The 10186-nt window shown below is 46.5% G+C and overlaps 1 protein-coding gene across 1 annotated transcript; it reads left to right on the top strand.

The window, feature by feature from the left end:
- The first annotated feature begins 378 nt into the window (after nucleotides 1-378).
- npas4a (neuronal PAS domain protein 4a) lies at nucleotides 379-7611 on the top strand. Its single transcript, XM_084718948.1, has 8 exons — nucleotides 379-915; nucleotides 1444-1607; nucleotides 1713-1815; nucleotides 1974-2283; nucleotides 2710-2819; nucleotides 3004-3139; nucleotides 4005-5794; nucleotides 5915-7611. The coding sequence occupies exons 1-8, from the start codon at nucleotides 741-743 to the stop codon at nucleotides 5941-5943; spliced, it is 2817 nt and encodes a 938-aa protein (XP_084575074.1). The 5' UTR covers nucleotides 379-740; the 3' UTR covers nucleotides 5944-7611.
- The last annotated feature ends 2575 nt before the right edge of the window (nucleotides 7612-10186 follow it).

Raw genomic sequence — 10186 nt, 5'->3', positions numbered from 1 at the left:
ACCGGAGTCCGGTGACTCCGTTTACGTTTTACGCTTGCTCCGCCCCTTACTCGGTTTTGTCCAAATCGGGCTTTTTGCGTCGCCGGAGCTCCCGATTTCAGCCCGACGTCATCACCGAGGAGAGGGGAAGAGCTGACGTCGAGAGAGAGTCACCGAGAGGAGAGGGCACGCGAGAGGGAGGGGGGAAGGAGAGTTTCACCAATGCTAACACTGATATGAGACATATCCATCCCCCTCGGCCCCCACCTTCTTCTCCTCCACACCCCCCCTCCCTCCCTTTTACGTCGGTGTTGGTGCGTTGGGAGCCCCCCTACTCCGGCGGAGTCCCAGGCTATATAAGTGACCTGCGAGCAGAGTCCCTCAACCAGATTTACGGGTTCCGGACTTCTGTGCGAGAGAGACGGCTTCCACAGCCTGCACTCCGAGAGGGGGGACAGACATCCAGCAGCAGCCGGGGCCAGCCATCCGAGCTGGACGCTGTGGCGGACCTAACCGGAGACAGGGACAGGACAGGAGGAGGTTTTTAAACCTTTCTCTGGAGAAAAAAACCCCACAAAAAATAGCTGAGATGACAGTCCAATAACACACCTCAGAGCTTCTTCTCCACTTTGACAACCTGTCTCTGAACACACCTCGGAGACAGAGACCCCGACTTCAGCGTTAAACAACACTCCGCTTCACACAACTCACATCTGGAGGAATTTTCGAGGTTTCACCGCTACAAACAAACGGCCACAACAATGTACCGCTCAACCAAAGGAGCATCCAAGGCACGAAGGGACCAGATCAACGCCGAGATCCGGAACCTGAAGGACTTGTTGCCCATCTCTGATGCAGATAAAGCGCGGCTGTCATACCTGCACATCATGTCACTGGCCTGCATGTACACCAGGAAATCCGTCTTCTTCACTCAAGGTAAGAGTGAATAAAAAAAAAAACAAAAAAAAAACGACCTGTTGATGAAGCTCATAGACGCACAGCAGTGGAATCAACAAGTGTTTTAGTGGCACTTGATATAAATGTCAATATTGGATACATTGTAGCTCTGTGGACTGTTTATTGATCAGAAATAATCAATGTAGAAGCTGATAAACCCGTTCAAGTGGCAGTTTGTCGCTGTCCCTGGTGCTGAAATGCCTCAACTCTATAAATAAGAGAAGGAGCGCTGTCCATGGTGCTGAAATGTTTCAGCGCTGACGGCCGTAGTGTGTTTCAGCACCACGGACAGCGCTGCGGTCGTTATTAATGGAAATAAAGCATTTCAATACCACGGACACCGCTCCTTCTCTTATTAACGGAGTTAAAGCATCACGGACAGCGACAAAAACCGGTACTTAAACGGGTTTGTCAACCGTTTTTTCCCCACTGCGGAGATCAGATACGATCAGGTGCAGGTTTATCAACAATTTTGACACCTTTCTGCTTGAATTTTTCCTCCTCCAGGAGCGGGAAGTGCTGCCGGTGGCGAGGAGAGCGCAGGCTTTCTGTCTTTCCACGAGCTGTCGGAGTTGATGCAGGCGCTGCCGGGGTTTTTGATGCTGCTGACCGGGGAAGGAAAGCTCCTGTACCTGTCAGACAGCGTCTCCGAGCACCTCGGACACTCCATGGTGAGCCCTGCGGACACAGAAACATAGTAAAGGTGTACTCAGGGTCTACACTTTGGAGCCTCATGAATAATAATGTTTCTGTTTGTGATTTTTTTTTTTTTACAGGTGGATCTTGTGGCACAGGGGGACAGCGTGTATGATATCATCGACGCCTCAGACCACTTTATCATGAGGACCAACCTGTCGACCTCTACGTCACTGGAGACAGGTAAGACACCAATACTGCCTATACAAAATAATATCAGAAAATATCTAATCAGGGGGTTATAATATCAAATTGAATGGTAAAATATACATACAGATAGAAAAATTAAACATATTCTCCTAACCCTCCCGTCATCTCCATCTCCTCCTCCTCCTCCTCAGACCGTCTCTTTCGCTGCCGTTTCAACACCTCCAAGTCCGTGCGGAGGCAGAGTGCTGGGAACAAGCTGGTTCTGATCCGAGCTCGCTGCCTCTCCCCCCCCTCCACCTCTCCCGCCACCGGCTCCTACTGGACTTCCAACCCCGTCTGGGTGTGTTTCTGCTCCCCTCTGGAGCCCCACCCGACCCGCTCCGGCCCCGGGGCAGAGAGGGAGTCCACCTCCGCCCCCCCGCTGGCTGACACCAACTTGTTCCTGGCCTGCTTCCACTCGCAACATGGCCGGGACATGAGGCTGCAGGCCGCACAGGACAGGTGAGTTCAAACCCTCCACCTCCACCTGTTGCTTTAATAGTAACTGATTTAGGGCTGTAAGTCACGATTATTCTCATGGTAGAATATTATTATTTTTTTGTTTAATCGATTAGTTTTTTGGTTTATAAAATGTCAGAAAATGGTGAAAAATGTCAATCAGCTCAAAATGATGTCCTTAGATGTCAAAGATATTCAGTTTACTGTCATTGGACTAAAGAAACAAGGTGGAAAAAAATCACATTTAAGAAGTTGAAATCTGAGAATTTATTTATTTTTTCTTAAGGAAAACTCAAAACACTTAATCAATCACCAAAATAGTTGACAACTAATCGATTAAGTGTTGCTGCTCTAGTGTTGATGACATAACTTAAAGGGGTAAAGCATTATCCTCCTAACATATCATCACCACCCACTCTCCCCCTGCAGTGTGAGCGCCTATCTTGGCTTTGATGTGACAGCTTTACGCTCTCGCTCCTGGTACAGCCTCCTCCACCCACAGGATCTGTCACATGCCTCCGCTCAGCACCGCAGCCTATGTAAGTATACTCTTCTTCACACTCATACAACCATCCATGCCCACACACACACACACACACACACACACACACACACACACATTGTGCCCACACTGGCACATCCACGCAGTGAAAAAAGAACACTATGTTGATGATGATTAATAGGATTACAAACTGATGCCAACTTGTGACTGTTGTTCAACAGTGAGAGAAGGAGGAGAGGGCAGAGCTGAGATGGTGGTGCGTGTTCAAGCCCAGGACCAGTCGTGGGTTTGGCTCTACATGGTGCTTCAGCTGCAGCCCGGCGAGATCCCCATCAGCAGCAACAATTACATTATCAGGTATTTACTGACTTTTTTAAAAAAAATAAAGGAAAGAAGATAACAATAAACAATGGAAGAAAGAGGGAAAAAACAAATTAACAGTCACAGTCATAATTAAAATAAGTACAGGGCTGCTTCAAAAAAGTAAATATACAATGTGTGGGTCCACGGTCCAACTTCCACACTCACAAGAAACCTTTGCAATCACCACTCCAAACAAACCATTTTTTCATCCTTACTGGCCAGAGATACGGAGCTAGTTGCTCCAAGAATAGTTATGCACGGCTCATGTTCTCAATGTTTCCCCAAAGCCTTCAAAAAACAAAGATTTAGAGCTGCAACAATTAACTGATTAGTTGTCAACTATTACATTTTGAATTTAATAGCCAACTATTTTGATATTGAAATGTTTTTTGATTTTTAAGAACAAAAACAAAATTAACTCATTCAAGCTTCTTAAATATTAATATTTTATGGTTTCTTTATTCCGCTATGAGTGTAAACAGAATATATCTGTGTTGTGGACAAAACAAGACACCTGTGGATATTATCTCTGTCTTTGGGAAACACTGAGGGACATTTTCACCATTTTCTGTACCAAATAACTAACCTATTATTTGACAAAACAGGAACACTGATCAGGTGCAGATGAAAACAATTAGTAATCCAAGTAATCCAAAAAGGAGAGAAAAAGAACAAAGGCAGGAAGTAAAGCAATACAACAAGAGGGAAGGCAAGAATTTCAAAATAAAACAGGAAACAATTTAAGTAGAACCCCACATGACATTGCAGGCCTACAAAGATTAGTGAAGACTGAGGAATACAAGCGGAAACACCATCCTAACTCCTTGTTTCTCCTCTGTTTCTTTTCTCTCTCTCTCAGTGAGTCTGAGGCCTGGTCAGTGCGTCAGCAGCTCAGTTCAGAGCAGACTCAGCTCACCCTGGTTCTGAGTGCTGGTACCTCTCAGCAGGAGAGTCTGAGCCTCCAGTCTCCAGAGACCCTGTCCAGCCCAGACCAGGTGTTCACCCCGGGCAGCAGCGGTCTGTCCGGCCAGTCCTTTGACTTCAGCACTGCCGGCTGCAGCGTGGGCTCCTCCGATGAACCGGGGAGCTCTACTGCTGAGGCCATGCAGCTGGAGGGAGACCCTCGCTCCAGTATCTCCTCTCTGGAGGAGGAGAGCTTCTTTCAGCAGCATCCCACTGAGAGCCCCTCTGCTGCCTCCTCCCCGACTCCAGTCACTGTTGAGACAGTAGCAGACTTAGACTTTTTAACCCAGAACATTCTCCTGCCGCCCTCCTTCCAGCTTGACCCTCCTCTGCCGGCTCTCCCCCTGCCCCTCCCCCCAGTCCCCACCACACAGGCTCAGCAGACCAAAGAGTTTGTGTGCACACCGCCCTACACTCCTCAGATTGGCGGGCCTAGCTTCCCATTTGGTGAACCCCTCTTCAGCTTCGACCCTACCGGCACCACCACTCCTCCGCCCTCTGCTACAACAGCCACCGCCACCACCTCTCTGGCCCCTGCAGCCTCTTCCTCAGGCCCACCAACCACTGCCTCCAGCCCCGCTCCTCCCACCACCCTGTCTACCAAGCTCCCCCTCGCCTTACCCACTCCTTCCACTGACTTCCTCTTTTCCATCGACTCCTGCAGCGGCTCACTGTATGAGAAACTGCCCCCTACGCCCGACAGCCCCGGAGACGGCGACTGCACAGTCATGACCCTGCCTGAGGTCCGGGGTCCACTGTATGTAGACGTCCCACTGGGGCCCCTCCAATGTCCTCCTGAGGGCCTCCTCACTCCTGAGGCGTCACCTGGTAAACAGCCGTGCCTCTCCTTCTTCTCTCTGGAGAGGGAGCGGGAGAAGGAGCGGGCAGAGATCTCCCTGCTAGCACAGCACATCAGCTCCCTGGCGGAGGGATTCTACCTGGATCCCCTCCTGTCCAAGCTCTCTCCCCCCTCCATGTCACCCTCCTCCTCTCCTCCCTCCCCCTTCCTGTCTCCCACCACAGACACTGCTGACATAGATTCAGTCCACATGCTGAGGGAGTTTTATCCCATCAAAGCGTGGAGAGGTCTGGACATTCCCATCTTCCTCGACGATGATGAATCTCTGTTTGAAGAGAGCATTCTAGAAACCCTCCTTCAAGACGACTTCGCTCCTCCTCTTCCTCAGTCCACCGGCCTCTCCTCCCCTGCCCCCTCCACCTCCCCCATGCCCAACCCCTCCAGTCCAACCACTCCTCAGACCCCAGTGTGCTGGCGCCAACCCTCCCAGTTTGAGGGAGTGGGCCACTTCTGTAGCGTCCAATCGGCGCAATGTAACTCCGCGGCTGGGTGCGGGGCGACCGTGGCTGCTGAGGCCGGGGCAAAGGCGGAAGGGGAGGGGCTAGCGGAGGAAGCAATGGAGATTGAGGTGGTGTCATCTCCTGTGTCCTCTTGCTCCTCCATACCGGCTTCCCCTCCCCTCATCCTCACCGCCTCCCCCAGCCCCGCCACCTCCTCGCCCATCGTCTCGCCCATGCCCGCTGTGTCTTGCACTCAGTCCCTCCTGGAGGAACTGGCCGTCCTGGAACCCATGTTTGGGGCAGGTGCCTCGATCGCCCCTGGCTTAGGGCAACAACCTGAGTTGTATCAACTCCAATGTCATCCATCGCCACAGTGCTTCCACAAAGGTAACAATCTGCCTCTTTCATAACTTATTTTACTTTATTCTCTTTTAAGATGAGAAGAAAGGACTCCTGAAAATACAACACTAACTTCCTCCTTCTCTTGTCTCTTTTTTTGTCTTTCAGATGGGAGTGGAAGTGTTCCTCCGTTCTAAAATAAGTCTGTGACTTACTTCATTAAGTATGGCATATTGTCATATTTTGTGGAGCCCCTTTTACTGAAAAGTAAAAAATAATTAAGTGTATAAATATACATAATGTATATACAATTTTAAGGACTTTAACTCCTACATGTCTCCTCAGAACAAAGATTGGCTTTATATTTTTGTTCAGTCATTAATCTGTATACTACTACAAAAACTGGTGCAACATTTACACAATGGTGCAAACCGCATGGACCCATAACTGACTGGGTTTTGAGTCCATGTGGTGTCTCTCGGCTTCTCTGTAACATGAGCTTCAGATATGATCAGACAGAGAAAACCTCTCTGAACTTGTAAGCGCTGTTTAACTTCCAGACGCGCATTTGTATTCACTCGTAGTGAAAAATCTGTTGTGAACAAAAAAAAGAAAACATTTCTTGCTACTTCAATAGGGAGATGAATTATAGCACTTTTGCCTGACATGCAGCAACGCAAACCCAAACCTCAAACGTATTGGTCAAGTCAAATGTTTACAAATTTTTTACTTACATAGGATGACCACTATCTGTACATCGGATTAAGACAGATTTCCTGTTCAGAGTGAGCACAGCTCTGATTCGACAGCACTCTTCCTCACAGCCTTAAAGGCAATATCATGAACAGTGATCAACTTTAAACCTGAGATACTTTGAGCTTTGAGTTTGCGGCTTCAAACCTTTAACATTTCATATTTATCTCTCCATCTAAAATCTTGTGTATCAATGTGATGTGCAAACAAAAAAAGAACACATGTGAAGAGATCCTGGCATGTGAACGAAGATCTCAAGAATGTCAAAGGTGTCCATTGGTTTCACAAGACGAAACACCAAAACGAGACGTTGTCTGGAAGTTTGCCGGAGCTCTGATCATGCCACAAATCCACTGCTACGTCGTACTGTACATTAGACTCTGAATGTGGGCTCTTCAGGTCCCCTCGGCTGGATATTGTTGCAGCATCAATATTTGCAATGCTGGCAGCTTATAGCGGCTCCTGCGTGCCTGAAACGGCCCTGTCCTGCTGAACTCTGAACTCTTTATCACGTCCATTCGACATGGACTTTTACATCGTTGCTCCACTGGAGCGCGGTGTAGTGAGGCACAATTGACTATGTGAATGAGCGATTCTTCTTTTTTGAGAGGGGTTAGAAATACAAAAGTTTTGTTTTAAAAAATGAAAATAGGGATGGGGTGCTATTTCTATTCAGTTACCAAGCGACACGGGTTGAGAATGGTACTATTCCCATGGTGTCGACATGCTCACGTAGAGTTGTCTACGGTCAAGTAAAGGATTGATTCCTACGTTCTAGCTATTAAAGGCTAAGTTAATATACATGTGTAAAATTACTATATTGTATGTGTGACATTTGAAAAAGATGTTAATGCATATGCATTATGTCTGTGGATATAGGCATATGTTCTTTTCAGAAAGGTTGTACACATTTGTACATTTGTATGAAACTGTTCTTGGTCTGTATATATATATAAGAAAGAGATTTTTATTGCATAAGATGGAATATATTCTGAACATCTTACTTACTGCAGAATGGACATTGTGGACCAGTGTTCTATTGTGTTGCTTATAAGTGTATTTGGTTGTCATACAAATGCATTTATATTAAAGTGCACTTAATGCGGCTGATGCATTTGTGTCGTCATAGTCAAGCCCCTTGTGCCTCCCTCAGCCTCATCATCATCATCATCCCACCATCCCTGCCTCTCTTCCTCTCCCTCCCATACACTCTCCTCCATTTCTTCCCCTGGAGCGAGTTTCGCTCAGCAACAGCACTGACGCACACACATGACGAGACAGAATGAGACACTATCTGACTCAGACTGACGCACACTCTTGGCATCGAGGTTTTTGCGTGCGCATGTGCACACACAGTGGGCCTCCCACTTATGATGATGCACGCACACACATGCATAATAGTAGGCATATGACCCCCCCACCACCCCTCTTTTACAAATCACAGTAGCCCACATTCGCTCGGCGTACCTGCGACTCTATCAGCACTCGCCGTGGTGTAAGACTCCATATATAGGCATTCCTGCTCAAGAGCTCTGACTGAAACAGCCCAGCGTCTATTCTCAGCCTCCATTCAGAAGGATCGGAGCGGGGAGGGCTGGAGAGAGGGGGGAGACAAAGGAAGAGTGAGGGGAGGCTAAAATTAGAGGTACAGTAAGGAGGGATGTGGGACAAACTGACGCTCTGTCGCCACAGGATGGAGAGGTGAACATAATCAAAATAAATGGATGATCAATTTTCAGTAAACCATGATTGATAAAGATAGAAAATGGGTTTTATGGTTTGAGGCCGAATATCCTTTCCTCCAGCTCTCATAACCCGTACCACACAATAGATAATACAGAATCTATTATATGTAATGAGGCAAAGCCAGAAACATTATACTGGTTTTCTGTAGGCGAACATTTTGTTCCATCTCTGGCTGCTGCTGCAGTGTCTGTGATGAAGTGAAGAGGAGCAGAGGAGGAAGAGCTGCTGCACAGTCCACTGCTGCTATCTTCTGGCCAAGACAAGAATTGCACAAGAGGGGAACATATGTTTTTTTTTTCAGAAGCCATGTTAGACAAAGGTTATCAAGAGGGCAGGATTAAGGTCATATTTCCCTGGACCAAATAAGATGCAAATGATGCTTTTTTTAAAGCTTACATAAGGACTAAGGCATCCATGTAATGCTGGGTGATACTGCTGAGATCATTCCTAGAATATTAAAGGTCTAGGGTGTAAGATTTTCAGGGATTTATTGGCAGAATATGGAAGAAATAGAATATAATATTCATAAGTATGTTTTCATTAGTGTATAATCACCTGAAAAGAAAGAAATTGTGTTTTCATTACCTTAGAAGGAGCTGTTATATCTGTCACCACAGGTCACCACACTGTACCACCGTGTTCCTACAGTAACCCAGAACAGACAAACCAAATGCTGGACAGATATGGCCTTTGGCATTTCACAGTAGAGGCTGAGACATGAGTGGATTTTCACTCGTGTCCCGTCACCACTCCCACAAAAATACTCCTGTCCCGTCCAGTCTGGGAAGAATGATTCCTGTCCCATCCAGTTCCCATCAATCCACAGTCCACACATGACATTAAACATGTTTTCACATGTATATAAAACTGACCTATTGTTATTATGATTCCCACTTCCATTGACTTTTTTCCTGTTTCATTCCAGTCCCATGATGCATTGTGAAACTATCATCTCATCCCGTGGGAATCCAAAAAAACATGTCAGCCTCTATTTCATAGCCACCATAGCTTCTCCTACATGCTTGCAAGAGACAAAGTGTTTGTATTCTGCAAGTTCGCTGCTAGGTGCCAATAAATATAACACAGTGGTCATTTAAAGATGCTGCAAGCAGCATTAACTGCCGCTAGGGGTTGCTACAGACCGCAATAAATTGGACCAAAACAAATGCACACTTTGTTTACCCAATAAAGTTGAAAAAAAAAAACACACACTACTCAAAAAAATCAGACAAACTGTCAAACTGGGCAGTGCCAGTCCAATCTGGATTAAGATTTGGTTACTACATCGCCTATTTCTTGCCTAACATGTTTTAAGAAACAAATTTTAGTGTACTGTTTGGCTGTAATATGAGAGAGATTGTGACCAGGCAGCCGCCATATTGTGCCCTGTTTTCAAAAGGAAACTCACGAATCTTAGATCACACTTTTAAACTCAGCATATAAAAATGCATATAATGTTACCCAGCCCTCATCTCATGTTACTGCATTGCACATATCTCGCCTAAAATGTTTTCAGAAACATATCTTCTTACCAGGACGCCATGAAAACACACACAACACAAAGAGTGAGTGTCACTTCATTCTTGAATATTGTGTAGTGCACTTTTAAAGTCTGATTTAAAACAATACGTGCTCATGTATGCTGTTAGTTACTGGTTGCTGAAATTCCTCCTCCTGTCCATGGTGGCTTTAATTATGTCCATTCCCTCTCTGTGTTTCCTTACACAGTGTTTGTTTGCTGAGCTGTGGTGGAGGAAAAGTAACACAAAGGTGAAAATTTGCACTAAACAAATATCTGCATTCATATCACACATTCAGCTGCATATTCAGTCATTCACACACTGACGGTAGCAAGTTACTGTGACCATTGGCAGCAGATTGAGGTTCCCAAGGACACTTCTCAACAGGACAGGAGGAGCTGGGGATCGACACACCAACCTC

Source organism: Lutjanus erythropterus, chromosome 5, assembly GCF_056507025.1.
Source record: "Lutjanus erythropterus isolate fLutEry1 chromosome 5, fLutEry1.hap2, whole genome shotgun sequence".
Classification (NCBI taxonomy): domain Eukaryota; kingdom Metazoa; phylum Chordata; class Actinopteri; order Lutjaniformes; family Lutjanidae; genus Lutjanus; species Lutjanus erythropterus.
Note: the sequence above shows the minus strand (reverse complement) of the source record. Positions and strands in the feature narration are given on the sequence as shown.